Source organism: Myotis nattereri, assembly GCF_964212035.1.
Source record: "Myotis nattereri genome assembly, chromosome: 9".
Lineage (NCBI taxonomy): Eukaryota > Metazoa > Chordata > Mammalia > Chiroptera > Vespertilionidae > Myotis > Myotis nattereri.
Window position 1 is genome coordinate 76,479,360 of NC_138084.1, and position 17,628 is coordinate 76,496,987.

The 17,628-nt window shown below is 40.3% G+C and overlaps 1 protein-coding gene across 1 annotated transcript in view; it reads left to right on the plus strand.

The window, feature by feature from the left end:
- ALG9 (ALG9 alpha-1,2-mannosyltransferase) overlaps positions 1–17,628 on the plus strand; it is a 106,103-nt gene that overhangs the window by 19,530 nt on the left and 68,945 nt on the right. Inside the window, exons 7-8 of the mRNA XM_081099171.1 lie at positions 180–267; positions 557–662. Of these exons, the coding sequence (XP_080955297.1) occupies positions 180–267; positions 557–662 (194 nt within the window). The remainder of the gene's footprint in view (positions 1–179; positions 268–556; positions 663–17,628) is intronic.

Sequence of the window (17,628 nt, forward strand, 5' to 3'; positions counted from 1 at the left end):
ATGGGTCCTGAACAGAACAGTGTATTTTTGAGAAGAAATCCTCTCCTGTACCACCTTTCTTCCTCTGTACAACTGCTAGAGACATGTTATTCTCAGCTCTGCACGAGGTGTGTGAATCTGACCTGTCTATATTCTCTCTAAGTATATAACTCCCCACTTTCTGTTTCTCTGTTAAATAGTTTACCTATTGCCTTTGACTTGCTGGTCATGAAACACAGGTGGAAGAGTTTCCTCCATTGGTCGCTGGTGGCTTTAATACTCTTTCTGGTGAGTTTTCTCTTTTCCTTATTTTGTTCTAAAATTGTAATGACAGCAACTTCTTTTTTAAATTTAATTTATTGGGTAACATCTGTTCATAACATTATATAAGTTTCAGATATACAATTTTGTAATACATCATCTGTATGTTTCACTGTGTGGAAGCAACCTCTGATGTGGGAAAGAGAACATTAGGAGTTGGTTCTGTTTTTGATTTTGAAGTTTGTCCTATGAGCATTGTGAGAATGTTTCCAGAGCAAAACTCCGCAATTGCTATGTATTTTCTGCTCTGTTTCAGGTGCCTGTGGTGGTCATTGACAGCTACTATTATGGGAAGTTGGTGATTGCACCGCTCAACATTGTTTTGTATAATGTCTTTACTCCACATGGACCTGATCTTTATGGTAAGGCCTTATGAGATTGGGCAAGAATGAGGAGATAGCTTAATTTGCCTGTGTTTTGAAATTTTAATTCAACTGCTTCATTTGATCAAATATGCCATTTCTTGGCTGATAATATTATTTTCTGATTTTAAAAATAAATGTTGATCGGCTGGTGGGCTCAGTGGTTTGGCATCGACCTATGAACCAGGAGATCACAGTTCGATTCCAGTCAGTCAGGGCACATGCCAGGATTGTGGTTCAATCCCCAGTAGGGGGCGTGCAGGAGGCAGTCGATTGATGATTCCCTCTCATCATTTATGTTTCTATTTCTCTTTCCCTCTCCCTTCCTCTCTCTGAAATCAATAAAAACATATTTAAAAATAAAATAAAATAAAAATAAATGTCATTTGAATATAGCTCAGTGATATGTTGCCACTAAATGTTTTTCCTTGATTAATAAGATAGTTACATTTAGCTTTCTGTTGGTCCTGCTGTTATTTTCAGTTGCAAAGTAGTGAGGACTCTGCTGAGTATGCCATGGCTTTTGATACTACTATTTTTTTTATTAAAAGTTACTTTTTTCTCTTCTCATTAGAAAATTAATATGATAACAAAAATAAAAACATTCATAATCCCCTAATCTCCAGATAGCAATTGTTAACACCTTGGAGTTGTACATGTACACATTTGGTACTATTAATTGTTTATTTAATTCACATTACTTCAGTATCAGGCATTAGGGGGGAAAGTGTGAAAAATTTATAGATAAAGCATAGCAACTGTGTGTGTGTGTGTGTCGGGGAGGGGAGTGTCAGCATGAGAAGGTAGGTAGTGTTGACATAAGAAAGGTCCAAACTTGTAGAGACATTTTTGTAAGAATTTGAGCCAAACTGACAACACATGCTCGAAGCAAGATCTCAAATGATCCAAAGAATAAGTTTCTTTTATGCATTTGAAATTAAGGCGGGAAGGAAGGAAGATTACTTGAGAATAGGAGAAAGCAAGGCAGGGATCTGATTACAGGTTGAGATTATGTGCTTTCATGAAAGTGACTACACTTTTTTTAGGGGTCTGAAAAGAGTTATTTCAAAGGTATGTTAACCTAGATGTGCAGAAACTAAAGACAGGTCTTGCTTAAGGCAAAGATAACCCTTTTACTAAATAATATATGCCTAGGACGTGACCTGCCCATTTAGGCATTTATGATCAGATCACTCAGGGAGCTTCCTTTCTATAGAACTCATCTTTTTTATCCACTATAGTTTGGCCAGTTTAGGGTTCAGAGAAAAAAGGAATGCCTTTAGTCCAGGGATGCATTCCCCAGTTTACTGTCATCTCCACCCCTCTCCATGCCTTTCTTTCAGCCAGGCATTTCTTCTTTTTTCCCTCTAGCCAGCCATTTGTCCCCTAAGGGCTTTTGAGTTAGCGTTATAGGGGGATGAGCTAGAGAGATCTTTCTGATTAGATCATGCAAGTCAGTCAGCAATTTATGGGACATTTTTAAATTAAAATAAGTGTAGTTTCTTTGCCTTAATCTTTTGAAGTTCTTAGAGCATTCTGTATATGATTGTCTTGGGCTCTGCTATGAACAAAGCAGGTTAATATATTATCAATTTAAGCCATGCCCACCATTTTTTATGCCACCCTGCCAATAGAACCAGCAGATTGAGTGAGGAGATTTAAAGTAAGCATGTGAATGAAATTTAATAAGGCCTCCTGGGATTTGGGGGAATATTGTTATTTTAGATGGCAAGTAATAGGTTAAAATAAGCTGGTTAAAGAATAATTGCTAAGTGAAGGAATTACAAAAGACTCTTACAGCTCCAAGATCCCCAAGGATGTGACAAACAGCCCCAATTTTAAGCTTTGCCTGTAATGGGAGAGTTTGCATATTTTTAGTTGCCGCTTGCTTCAGTTCACTTGTAAAATTTTATTTCTTTCTACAAGACAAGGGAGACTTCTCTCAGACCCAGATGGCACATTAGAAATTGGTTTACATGGAACCTACTAGAAGCATGATATCTGCTATGTATGGGTGAATAAACTATTAATTTGAGTTTACTTTATAAAAATTGGATTCTCGCCCTAGCTCGTTTGGCTCAGTGGATAGAGCGTTGGTCTGCGGACTGAAGGGTCCTGGGTTCAATTCCAGTCAAGGCCATATGCCCAGTTGCAGGCTCGATCCCCAGTAGGGGGTGTACAGGAGGCACCAATCAATGATTCTCTCTCATCATTGATATTTCTATCTCTCCCTCTCCCTTCCTGTCTAAAATCAGTAAAAATATATTTTAAAAAAATTGGATTCTCCACCCAGCTCCTGCCCCACCCCAGGCCTTCACTGAACTATTGTCTCTATCCATGGGTTATGCATATAAATTCCTTAGTAAATTTCTACCCGCCCTCCACCTTGTCCTTCCCTCTGAGATTTGTCAGTCTGTTCCATGCTTCCATGTCTCTCGACCTATTTTGTTCATCAGTTTATTTTGTTCATTAAGGTCCACACATAAGTGAGATCACGTGATATTTGTCTTTCCCTGACTGGCTTATTTCCCTTAGCATAATTATCTCCGGGTCCATACATGCTGTCTCAAACAGTAAGAGAGCCTTCTTTTTTCATAGCTACATAGTATTCCATTGTGTAAATATACCACAGCTTTTTTATCCACTCATCTACTGATGGGCACTTGGGGCTGTTTCCAGATGTTAGCTATTGTAAATAATGCTGCTATGAGCATAAGGGTGCGTAGATTCTTTCTGATTGGTGTTTTGGGATTCTTAGAATGTATTTCCAGAACTGAGATTGCAGGATCAAACGGAAGTTCCATTTTTAATTTTTTGAGGAATCTCCATACTTTTTCCACAGTGACTGCAACAGTCTGCATTCCCAACAGCATTGTACTAGGGTTCCCTTTACTCTACATCCTTGTCAGCATTTGTTGTTTGTTGATTTATTGATTGTAGCCATTCTGGCAGGTGAGAGGTGATGCCTCATTGTAGTTTGAATTGGCATTTCTCTGATGATTAGTGACATTGAGTATTTTTTCATATGTCTATTGGCCATCTGTATGTCCTCTTTGGAGAAGTGTCTGTTCAGGCCCTTTGCCAATTTTTAAATTGGATTGTGTGTCTTCCTTTTGTTGAGCTGTATGATTTCTTTATATATTTTGGAAATTAACCCCTTATCAGATGTATCACTGAAGAGCATGTTCTCCCATACAGTGGGTTCTCTTTTCATTTTGTGGATGGTTTCTTTTGCTGTGAAGAAGCCTTTTATTTTTATGTAGTCCCATTTGTTTGCTTTTTTCTTTGTTTCTCTTGCCCTGGGAGATATATCAGTGAAAATTCTGCTATGTGAGATGTCTGAGATTTTGCTGCCTATGTTTTTTTTCTAGGATTTTTATGGTTTTGCAATTTACACTTACGTCTTTTATCCATGCCATTGAGTTTATTCTTGTGTATGGTGTAAGCTGGTGATCTGGTTGCATGTTTTTGCATCTGTCCATTTTTCCAACTCCCTTTATTGAAGAGACTGTCTACGCCATTGTGTGCTCTTGCCTCCTTTGTCAAATATTAATTGACCATAATCGCGTGGGTCGATTTCTGAGGTCCTTGTTCAATTTCTGAGGTCTTTGATCTATGTGCCTGCTCTTGTGCCAGTACTAGGCTGTTTTGATTACAGTGGCTTTGTAGTATAGTTTGATATGTAGCATTGTGATCTTTCCAATTTTGTTCTTTCTCAAGATTTCTGTGGCAATTCAGGGTCTTTTTTGGTTCCATAGGAATTTTTGGAATATTTGTTCTAGATCTGTGAAATATGTTCCTGGTATTTTAATAGGGATTGCGTTGAATGTATAGATTACTCCGGGTAATATGGACATTAGAATGTCAACTGACTTCTCAATAGAAGCACTTCAGGCCAGAGGGAGTGGCATGAAGTACTCGAAGTAATGAAAAGCAAGGGCTTAAATCCAAGACTACTGTACTCAGGGAGGCTATCATTTAAAATTGAAAGTGAAATAAAAAGCTTTCCAGACAAAAAAAAAGGTTAAAGGAGTACATTACAATTAAACCAGCAATGCAAGAAATGTTAAAGGGGCTGCTTTAAGAAGAAGGAGAAAAGGAGAGAGAGACAATCTAGGCATAAAGAAAATAGAAATGGCAATAAATACCTATCAATAATAACCTTAAATGTAAATGGATTAAATGCTCAAGTCAAAAGACATAGGGTGATTGAATGGATAAGAAACATGACCCATATATATGCTGTCTACAAGAGATCAACCTCAGAACAAAAGATACACACAGATTGAGAGTGAAGGAATGGAAAAATATATTCCATGCAAATAGAAAGGAAAGAAAGCTGGGGTAGCAATACTCATATCACACAAAATAGACTTTAAAACAAGGGCCATAACAAGAGACAAAGAAGGTCACTTCATAACACTAAATGGAATGTTTCAACAAGAAACTACAACCCTTGTAAACATATGCACCTAATATAGGAGCACCCAAGTTCACAAAAAATTCTTGATGGACTTTAAGGGAGAGATTAACAGCAATACAGTCATAGTAAGGGACTTTAACACCCCAGTGACATCACTGGATAGATCTTTCAGACAAAAAATTAACAAGGAAACGGAGGCCTTAAATGACACACTAGATCAGATGGATCTAACTGATGTTCACAGAACATTTCACCCCAAAGCAACATTCTTCTCAAGTGCACATGGAACATTCTCAATGATAGACCATATGTTAGGGCACAATACAAGTTTATACAAATTCAAGAAGATTGAGATAATGCCAAGAATCTTCTCAGATCACAATGACATGAAGTTAGAAATCAACTACAATAAAAACAAACTCAAAAACACTCAAATACACGGAGGCTAAATAGCATGTTCTTAAACAATGAATGTGTTACCAATGAGATCAAGCAAGAAATTAAAAACTTCCTGGAAACAAATGAAAATGAGCACACAAGCACCCAAAACCTATGGGACACAGCAAAAGCAGTCCTGAGAGGGAAGTTCATAGCACTACAGGCCTACCTCAAGAAACAAGAAAAAGGACTAATAAAATATCTAACCCTACAACTAAATGAATTAGAGAGAGAGAACAGCAAGAAAAGCCCAGTGGAAGTAGAGGAAAGGGAATAATAAAGATTAGAGCAGAAATAAATGACACAGAGACTAAAAAAATAGTACAAAAGATCAATAAATCCAAGTGCTGGTTCTTTCAAAAGATAAACAAAATTAATGAACCCCTAGCCAGACACATCAAGAAACAAAGAGAGAGGACCCAAATAAATAAAATCAGATATGAAAGAGGCAAGATAACAATGCACCACAGAAATACAAAGGGTTGTAAGCAAATACAATGAACAATTTTATGCCAACAAACTGGACAACCTGGGTGAAATGGACAAATTCCTAGAAACAATCTTCCAAAACTCAACCAGGAACAATCAGAAAACCTGAATAAGCTGATTACAACTGATGAATGGAAGCAGTAATTAAACACACACACACACACACACACACACACAATTTCTAGCAAACCAAAGTCCTGGACTGGATGGATTTACAGGAGAATTTTACCAAACATTCAAAGAACTAACACCTATCCTCCTCAAACTATTGCAGAAAACTCAAGAGGAAGGAACACTTCAAAACTCTTTTTATGAAGCCAGTGTTATCCTAATTCCAAAACCAGATAAAGACACTACAGAGAAAGAAAACTACAGGCCAATATCCCTGATGAACACAGATGCTAAAATCCTCAAAAAAATATTAGCAAATCGGATCCAGCAATATATTAAAAAGATCATATACCATGACCAAGTGGGATTTATCCCAGGGATGCAAGTTTGGTACAATATTTCTAAATCAAACGTGAATATCACACAAACAAATTGAAAGTTAAAAACCACATGATCATATCAATAGATGCAGAAAAAGGATTCAACAAATCCCAGCATCCTTTTTCTATAAAAACTCAGTAAAGTGGGAATAGAGGGATCATACCCCAACATAATAAAGGCCATATATGACAAACCTACAGCCCACATAATACTCAATGGGCAAAAACTAAAAGTGTTTCCCTTAAGAACAGGAATAAGACAAGTGTGTCCGCTTTCACCACTCTTATTCACCATAGTACTGGAAGTCCTAGCCATAGCAATCAGACAAGAAGAAGAGATAAAAGGCATCCAAATTGGAAAGGAGGTAGTGAAACTCATTATTCGCAGATGACATTATATTGTCCATAGGAAACCCTAAAGACTCCATCAGGAAACTATTAGGCTTAATAAATGAATTCAGCAATGTAGCTGGATACAAAATCAACATCCGTAAATTAATGGCATTTTTATACACCAATAATGAACTCTCAGAAGGAGAAACTAAAAAAGCAATCCCATTTACCATTGCAACAAAGAAAATATGATACCTAGGAATAAACTTAACCAAGGAGGTAAAAAACCTACACTTGGAAAACTATAGGACATTGAAAAAAGAAATAGAGGAAGATACAAACAAATGGAAGCATATACCATGTTCATGAATTGGAAGAATTAACATCATTAAAATGTCTATACTGTCCAAAGCAATCTATAGATTCAACACAATCCCCATTAAAATACCAAAGGCATACTTCATAGAGCTAGAACAAACATTCAGAAATTTATATAGAACCATAAAAGAGCTGAGTAGCTCCAGCAATATTAAGAATAAAGAACGAAGTAGGAGAATATCAAACTACTGCAAAGCCATTGTAACCAAAACAGGCTGGTACTTGCACAAGAATAGATACATAGACCAATGGATCAGAATAGAGACCCCAGAAATTGACCCACACTATTAGGGTCAATGAATATTTGGCAAAGGAGGCAAGAACATATGATGGTTTCTAGATAGTCTCTTCAATTCATGGTGTTGGGAAAACTGGACAGACACATGTGAAAAGATGAAACAAGACCACCACCTTACACCATACACAAGAATAAATTCAAGATGGGTAAAAGACTTAAATGTAAGACATAAAACCATAAAAATCATAGAAGAGAACATAGGCAATCAAATCTCAGACATCACACGTAGCAATATGTTTATGGATACATCTCCTAAGGTAAAGGAAACTAAGGACAAAATAAACAAATGGGATTACATAAAAATAAAAAGCATCTGCAAGCAAAATAAACCAACATCAAAATAAAAAGGGAACACACTGTATGGGAGGACACATGTGCCAATGATACATCTGACAAGGGATTAATATCCAAAATATATAAAGTACTTATACAATGCAACAAAAGGAAGACAATCCAATAAAGAATAGGCATTTCTCCAAAGAGGACATACAGATGGCCAAGAGACATATGAAAAAATGCTCAAAGTCTCTAATCATCAGAGAGATGCAAATTAAAGCCACAATGAGATTCCACCTCACACCTGTGAGAATGGCTATCATCAAAAAAATCAACAAATATCAAATACTGACGAGGATGTGGAGAAAAGGGAATACTAGTTCACTGCTGGTGGGATGCAGACTTATGAAGCCACTATGGAAAACAGTATGGAGTTTCCTCAAAAAATTAAAAATGGATCTTTCCTTTGACCCAGCAATCCTGCTTCTGGGAATATATCCTAAGAAAAAGCCAAAACTCCAATCAGAAAGAATATACTGGTATGCACCCTCATTTTTATAGCAGCGTAATTTACAATAGCTAAGATTTGGAAACAGCATAAGTGCCTATCCATAGATTAATGAATAAAAAAAGGACATTTACTATGCAGCTGTAAAAAAAAAAAAAAAAAAAAATGATGGATCTCTTACTCTTTGGGACAGCATGGATGGACCTGGAAAATATTATGCTAAATGAAGTAAGTCAGTGTTAGAAAGACAAATATAACATGATCTTGTTTATTTGTGGAATCTAATGAGCAGAATGAATTGACCAACAAAATAAGACCCGAATCATGGAGGCCTGGAACAGACTGACATACCTTGATGTGGGGTTGGGGGGATGAGAAGAGATAAAACAAAGAACTTGTATACTTATACTAGAGGCCTGGTGCATGAAATTTGTGCATGGGTAGGGTCCTTAGGCCTGGCTGGTGATAAGGGCCGATATGTGGGGCAACTGGTGGGATGATTGGGGGCCCCTTCTCACACCTGCCTTGGCTGGCCTGGTGCCGCCCACTCACCAGCCCCACCCCCTGCTGCCCCCAGTCACCTCCCTCTGCGGGGCCACCGGCGGGGTGATCGGGGGCCCGCTTGCATCCACCTTGGCTGGCCTGGCACCACCTGCTCACTGGCCCTGCCAGCCGCCGATGGGGGCCTGTGGGCTGGGGGCAACCCATGCGTTGAGCATCTGCCCCCTGATGGTCAATGCAAGTCATAGCAACTGGTCATTCCACTGGTTGTTCCACAGTTCAGCCAATTTGTATATTAGGGTTTTATATAGATAGATGCATAGCCCATGGACATGGGCAATAGAGTAGTGAAGACATGGTGTTAAGTAGTGGCTGGGAGGATGGGGGCAAACAGGGGAAAAAGGGGCAATATCTGTAATACTATCAACAATAAAAAGTTCATTTTTTAAAATGCCATTGATTTCTGGATGCTAATTTTGTATCCTGCTATATTGCCAAATTCATTTAGTAAGTCTAGTTTTTTGATAGAATCTTTAGGGTTTTCTATGTACAATATCTTGGCATCTGTGAATAATGACAGTTTTACTTACTCCTTTCCTTTCCAATTTGGATGCCTTTTATTTTTTCTTCTTGTCTGATTGCTATGGCTAGGACTTCAGTACTATCTATAATAATAAAAGTGTAATATGCTAATTAGAGCAGACAGCTGAACGTCCTTCATGACATCCTTCTGGATGACCTTCCCGACGAAGCTGGGCTGCGAGAGCCGTGCCCCTTGCATGAATTTTGTGCATAGGGCCTCTAGTCTATATATGTAAAAGACTAAGCAACCAGCCAACTGGCTGGTAGCTATGACATGCACTGACCACCAGGGGGCAGACTTTCAACACAGGAGTGGAAACCACAGGCATGGAAACATGAAACAGACTGACGAATCTCAGAGGGGAAGTGGGGAGGATGTGAAGAGATTAACCAAAGATCTTATATGCATACTAGAGGCCTGGTGCATGGACTCATGCACCAGTGGGGTCCCTCGGCCTGGCCTGCGCCCTCTCACAATCCAGGACGCCTCGGGGGATGTCAGAGCCGGTTTCAGCCCATTCCCCGCAGGCCAGACCGAGGGACTATGCCATTGCACGAATCCATGCACCAGGCCTCTAGTATTGAATAAGAGTGGTGAAAGTGGATATCCCTGTCTTAGTTTTGGTCTTAAGGAAAACACTTTTAGTTTTTATCCATTAAGTAACAAATCTTCACTGAAGACCTAGAATACACAAAGACTGCCTACTCCTAAGATGGAAGAAGTATTCTCTCCACAGGCCTGCTATAACTAAAATAATTAGAAAGGAAATAAGAAAAGCCCAGAGGAAGTAGAAGGAAGGAAATAATAAGATCAAAGCAGAAATAAATGGCATATCTGATTTTTATTTGGTCCTCTCTCTTTGTTTCTTGATGAATCTGGCTAAAGGTTCATCAATCAATCTTGTTTATCTTTTCTTAAAACCAGCTCTTGGTTTCATTGATCTTTGGTATTGATTTTAAGTCACTATGCCATTTATTTCTGCTTTGATGATGATGAAGGTATAAGTATGTTTAAATCCAAAAGTATTTTAAAATTGATTGTCAGCTAATTTTGTTATAATTGGTGAGTCCATTTGGCAAATATCAAAGACTTATATTTTATTTATTTATTAATTAATATATTTTTATTGATTTCAGAGAGGAAGGGAGGAGGAGAGAGAGATAGAAACATCAGTGATGAGAGAGAATGATTGATGGGCTGCCTCCTGCATGCCCCCTACTGGGGATAGAGCCCACAACCCTGGCATGTGCCCTTGACTGGAATTGAACCTGGGTCCCTTCACTCCGCAGGCCGATGCTCTATCCATTAAGCCAAACCAGCTAGGGCAAAGACTTATCTTTTAATAGTTGCTTTGATGCTGTACAATTGTTAGTGAGATAGTATATCTTTTGTTTTGGAAACTCCAGCTTTTTTACTTTACTTACATGTTTGTCACTATTTGTCATTATTTTGACTATTTTATAATAGTCTCCTGCTCTGAGTTCTTCATTAGCTATGATAGGCATACCATTTCTTATCTGAAAATTAAAATGCTGATTGTTTTTTGCATATATCCCTTAGTGCTGTTTCTTATATATAAGAACATAATAAACTTATAAATACTTCTTGAATAAATGAATGAATGGATTTGAGATAAGGAAATGTTGACTAAGTTGATTTTGTGCATTTATCATGTGTTCTCATAGAACTTACTGTCTAATAAGGCTGCAGACACACAAATAGATCATTACAGTTCAATGTATTATGTGCTACAGTGGAAAGATAGTCAGGGAAATTATAGGAGCAGTTTCATCAGGAAAAACTTCTTAGCTATGGTGGTCCTTGTGCTGAGCCTGGAAGGAAGAGTAGGGGTTGGCTAAGTAGACACTAGAGAAGTATATTTCAGACAAATAGAATGTCAAGTGTAGGGGCACTGAGACAAAAAGATTGAATACTGAGTTATTTTATAAAAAAAACTTAAAGTAGTTTTATAGCATTAGCTGAATTTTAGGTAGAAACTACAGAGGTATGAGCAAGATAATTTTAGCCTCTACACTGTGATTGTAATCATATAAATATTTACTCTCTATATGGTTCCTGGTTTTCAGAGGGACCTTTCTATGCTTTCTTGGAGAGACAGCATATATTATGAGACATTCCAGACCTGAGCATGTCTTTTGAGGTCAGGGAAAGAAACACAGTTTTTACAGCTATTAATAGCTTCTGTTTATTAAATGCCTACTATACACCAGAAATTTTACACATACTATCTTCTTCCTCTTACAAAAGCTCTGTGAGATAGGCATCATTTATCCTTATTCCCAGATGAGGACAGTGGTGAAGAATTGGGGAGAGACTTGCCACATAGTTAAATAGGTGGCAGAAAGGGGAGAAGAGCCCAGGGCTCTCTGACTCCAAAGCCCATGTTCTTTCCACTAAAAATGACCTTAGCAAAACCCTGGAGTTTGGCTGAGATCTGACAGGACAATAGGCTTGCACAAAGGGGGTAGGAGAAGATAAGATCCAGTCTACAAAATGGGCGAGAAGTTGCATCTTTGAAGGTCTGATGCAGTTTGGCTTGCAGGGTGATCAGGAGCCCTACAGAGCTTCAGAGTCAGAGTGCCAGGAGCACGGGCAGGCTCCTCCCCCAGGGAGTGCTGCGCCAGACCCTTGTCGAAGAAAAAGAATGGACGAGGCAAAGAGTACTTTGCACTTAGGAAAGGTAGAGTAGTATAGACATAAAATTGCAAAGTCATAGGCAAAACATCTTTATGGGATCAATGATCAAGAGGTGAAATTTTGATGAGGGAAAAAGGGGACATATGTAATACTTTCAACAGTTAAGATTTTTTTAAAAAGAGGGTAATGCTGCAAAAAAGGAAGTGGTCTTGGCACTGAATTTGTCTCTTATAACTTGTAACATTTCGAGTTCTCAGACGTTGAGGTTGGTAAGCATTTTTCTGTGGTGAGTGAAGAGTGGTACTCTCCGACCGGTACACAGGCCTAGGGAAGGCGGGGGAGGACAGGTACAAGAAACGCTCTTCCCTCAAAAATAGTATGGGTCTGCTCACCAATGCCATTCTGGGGTTTAGGATCTGATCCCTGCCTGTTTATGCGTTTTGTCAGCATCTTTCAGATCACTGGACAGGACATTTCAGAAGGTAAAATGGAGGTCCTCTAGTAGGAGGCCGCCAGTTTTCACTCTTGCGGTAGCAGAGGATGAAGCCCCAGGGGAGTCGTTTGAGACCAGCTTGGCGTTGACTGCCAGCCAGAACTCTTTCTGAGCCTTCACTCTTTCTTGTTGAACACTGGTGGCTTTTCCCTCTTGGTGTTGCAAATTTGACATTTAATAAGGATGATTTACTATAATTTTCTTTTTTTAAAATATATTTTTATTAATTTCAGAGAGGAAGGGAGAGAGAGATAGAAACATCATAATGAGAGAGAATCATCGATCAGTTGCCTCCTGCAAACCCCAAGCTGGGGATCAAGCCCACAACACAAGCATATGCCCTGACGGGGAATTGAACTGTGACCTCCTGGTTCATAGATTGATGCTCAACCACTGAGCCACAACGGGTGGGCAAATTTTCTACAGTTCTATAAAATTATGGGCCTACAAAGCGGTTCCTCCTCATTCCAACTATGGAACACTAAACATCCCTTCTTCCAGCCTCTCTCAAACTCTCTTTAGCTCATTTGAATGGAAGGAATTGACTTTTATAAAGAGGGAGGTTGGTGAGTCACTCCCTGCAGAGACCCTGCTTTCAGTTTTCTTTCACTTTGCCTTTTGCACTAGTTGAGTGCTTAGCTTGTCATTCTGATGCAGTTTTTCTGCATAGTTCAGCTTTGATACTTTCTGAGCAGCAGCATTGAATATCTCCCTGGAGATAAAAGTTTTTACTCTTTTCTCTTTTAAGGCAGATGTCTCATCAAGTAGTGGAGGACACTGGCTATCAGAAATCACTGTTTTTGTCCCCTTTTACCCTTGTTTTTAATGCTGTTGTCACTTGAACCTTTCCCACTCTTGACTTATCCCCCAGTTTTTGCCTATCTTTCAGGGAAGTAACAATCTATTATGAAATATTCACAGGCTAGCTGTGAACTTGGGTCCATGAGCAGTGAACACATAAAAACAGAATTTAGGGGGGATAAGGACACATTTGTAATACCTTAACTAATAAAGAATTTTTTTTAAAAAAATAGAATTTAGCAACTTAATACTTTTAACTGTGCATCTCAGAGTTCAGTATACCTAGGTAAAAACATAGTCAGCCCTACAGGAGGGAATAGTGAGTTGCGGTAGAGACAAATATTTTGCTGGAAACTGTTAGGGTCACAGAAGGAGGAGCACATGACATCGAAAGTGATAAAGAATTATACATTTTTTAGATCATCTGGAAACCAGGTGGGCTGAGCCTCCAAATGGCACCAGCACTCAGGGAAGGGGAGTCAGATTTTAAAGGACTCTAGGTGGGCTTTTTTGGCAGGGAATTCTCTGGGCGGGTCTGGATCCTGAGCAAGTCGGGAGGGGAAAGTTAATGGTCTTAGTGATAATTGGAATGGCGAGCCGAGGTTTTTTCCTCAGGGTCGTGTCTTGGGATGACAAAGAATGAGCACTGTGGACCCTAAGATTTAAGCAAAAGTGTGGAAAATGTATTACAAACAGATTCAGACTCCCCACATGGGGAGGGGGCGTCCAATAATGGGTTGCTGCTGAAGCCTCATGATCTAGGGGTACATATTTGCTATAAGCCTGCCCCATATCTACCCCTGTCACCACCTGATTGATTCCCTCAAATGTTCTTACCCAGCAATAGACCTGAAATTTCCCTGTTCCTATGTGTCAGTTCACCTTATTGTTGCAGACCCTCCCCAGTTTCATATACTTCCCACTCTGAGTCCAAAAACACCCTGTTATTTCTGTATGGTTGTTTCTGTGGTGAGGCTGCTCACACTGCCGTGTCTGCCCTGCTGATGCCCCACCTGCCTTGCTTCCCACTGGACCCTGCCTCCCTGCCTGCCTGCCTGTCACGCTGACTCCCCTTGTTAGCAAGTGGAATGTGGTCTGAGTGAAAGGGAATGTCAGTGGTGAAGTGGTCTAAAGGTCAGTTCCCAGGGGAGGAGATATTTGATTATTGGATCAGACCTAACATTCAGCCTCTCTGTTTTATGGAACGGGGATGGAGGTCATTTCTTCCATCTGAGAGGGGACATCCAGATCATAGGGGGGGACTTTGATTGCAGTCGGCTGGAACGCTGCATAGATCCTCCTGGTTGGAGGAGGGGTTGCAGCAGCGTGATTTCCCCAAGAGACTGGTTGGTGAAGACGCAAAAGCCATCCTGAAGGAAAGATGAAAAATGACGCAGAATACATGGGCCAAAACCGAGGATGAGAAATAGGAATGTTAATGGTCCTATGAAGGAAGTAAGCTGGTATACCAATTTATATTTTTTAGCCAGTAGTCCCATGAATTTGATTGATGTTCTCTAATCTTTGTGGTCCTTTCCGTTAATTTTTGGGTGGCATCCCTGCCTAGGCCAGACTGGTTGACATAAAAACAGCATTCTTCCTCCAGAAAGAGGCATAGACTCCTTTCTCTGCCGTTAGGAGGTCTAGTCCTCTCTGATTTTGGAGGATGACAGCTGCTAGTGAATCTGTCTGATCCTGAATTTGAACTAAACTTTTGGCCATGTCATCTGGGTTTTCTTGTAGAACCTGAGACAGGATTTCAAAATATTATAGAGCAGTGGTTAATCCTCCTATGCCAGTCCCGACACCTATTGAGATACTGAGGGTTATGAGGAGAGGGATTATCTGGACTGACCTTTTGTGTTGGATATGATGGATTACGGGGATAGGTAAAAACTGATTATTGGGGGCTACATCTACATTGAAGTGAGATAGACTAGAGTGCAGGTTCCCATCCAGTTGATCATCCCTGTTTTGATAGAACTCTGTCTCCTGCTAAGAAGGGAGGTAGAGAAAAATCCCTAGCACGTGCCAAATCATTAATTACATTCAGTGTTTGATTAAGATGCTGGATGGAATTTGTATGTGATACCCAAGGCTGAGGAAACCTATTGAGTGATTTGGGAGGTAAAAGCTGGCCCTGAGGCAGCCATGGCATCACTTGTCTGGTTTTGCTGCTTTTCTGGGCCTGGAGCTGAAATACAGCTGAGGCCTAGATGCTATCTTCAGAGAGGAACAGGTCAAGGTGTCTAAACTGCCTGGCTAGTGATATGCTAGGGGAGGATAGGTTAGCCTGGGGGCTAGGTTCTTCTTTTTCCACTTTTACTCTTGCTAGGCATCCGGAACTTTCTGCCTGGGGGGAGTTTCTTTACCTGGCCAGTCATCCTTGCTTGGGGTGGGGGGATGTCTATCATTCGGGGGTCTGTCTAACATTTCCCCCCCTCAAGGATTTTTGGCACTGAATTCTTTCAGAGAAAAAGGGGTATAGGATCTCTTCTATAGCTGCTTCCTGCTGAAAGGGGAAGATGTTTTTCTTTTGAGCCCCAAATCCTTGCTTTCTGTCAGAGGGAAGATGAGGCCTGGGCACAGAGGAGGCTGTGATTGTGTTTGGGCATGGTATTTCATGAGTACAAGTAGAGACAAACCGTGTAATAAATTTTAGTATTATTGAGACAAAAGCTAGAATGAAATACTCCAATGTGTTGATTACAAACATCTGAAATGCCACTGCCTTCCATAGGGAACTATTACTCTAGGCTTGTCTACTGTCACTGACAAGATACCTGTTATTCCTGAGAATTTCCTGTTTGAACTTGGCTCTGAATCTTTGCAAGTTCCTTCCTAGAGGATACTAAAATTTCTAGAATTTTATTTAGGCAGAAAACACATGTAACATACAGACAAAACACATGAAGACCATACATACTATTTAAATTATAAATTTTTCCTTTGCTTTCAATGACTTCTAATAAGGCTAGAAAAGGGAAGAGAAGTTCCTAAATACCAAGCAGGAAGATCTGTTCAGACTTTCAATGATAGTGTCAGGGCCTATGAATGAGTGGTGGAAACAAAGTCTAGGCTCCAATCTAAGGACTTAAGCAACATGAGAGAGCCCAGGCGGGGTTGCTTTAGCTTACTAGGGGAGAAGGGGTCCTTTTGAGCAATCAATGTTTTAGTATTTTATGTTATTTTAAAGTATTTAGATGTTTATCATTTAACCCAGCAATGCTCCGAAGGCTTTAAGTTACCAAGGACTTTGGAAAATTATGTATAGGCATTTGAGGCAGGAGAAAAGATGGGGGGAGGAGGAAACAGGCCCCATAGCCTGTTCTAGGACTGCAGCTTCCAGACCTCCAGCCACTTGGATTTAAAACTGCCACATTTTCCCCTAGAGATAACATGCTAAGGTTTGGGTAATAATGAGTTCTGCTTCTGATACAGCGGGACTGTTAAGTCAGTATTTGCAGTTTTGCAGTAAAGAAAGTTGTTCTTTGGGTAGGAGGAAGTGAGAAGGCGCTAAGGTGAGAGCAGTTTTCTGAGAATTAAAGGGTGAGAATGCTGGCCTTGGGATCTAAAGGCTCAGTGAGGGGTCCCTTTGCTGCATCATAGAGCGGCTTTGCAAGAAGACTAATTAGGAACCCAGAGGCAAAAGTACCAGTGAGCCTGAGAAAAGAGAGTATTTCTTGTCTAGAGGAGGGGACAGTCATGGAGGAGGCAATGACTATACTTTGTGGGGTGAGAGTAAAACTGAGGTAGGTGATTGTGGTTCGGGACAACGGGGCTTTATGAGGGGATGCAAGGTAGTCCTGGTCGGGCACTGAGGTAGAATGAGAAAAGAGGATAAAGGGCGTATCTAGTAAGATGCAGTGTAGAGGTGAGGTGGCTGATGGCTGTGAGACTAGTCCGTCACCCCCATAATAGACTGAGGAGGGGACAGGGTCCCAGTGAATTTAGGGAGGGCAGAATACGTGGCCCAGTGTCACTTGAAAAGGAGATCGGCTTACCTGCCACCACAATCATTACCCGAGGCTCTGTCCTGGTGGTGTAAGTCTGTGGGGCCTTGTCAGGACCTGGGCAGCTTCAGTCTTCAGTGGCCAGTCCCAGGAGGTCTGGGAGCTCCAAACCGGATCCAAAGGGCGGCCTTGCTGGACTGGCTGAGGTCCAACCTGGAGGGGCCAGGCTACAGTTTGATTTCCAGTGGCCTTCCCTTCCCACCTCGGGCAGGACCAGGTGGGGGTCTCCGGTTTGAGCAGGACTTGGCCCAATGTCCTTTTTTGCATTTGAAGCATGGGCCCA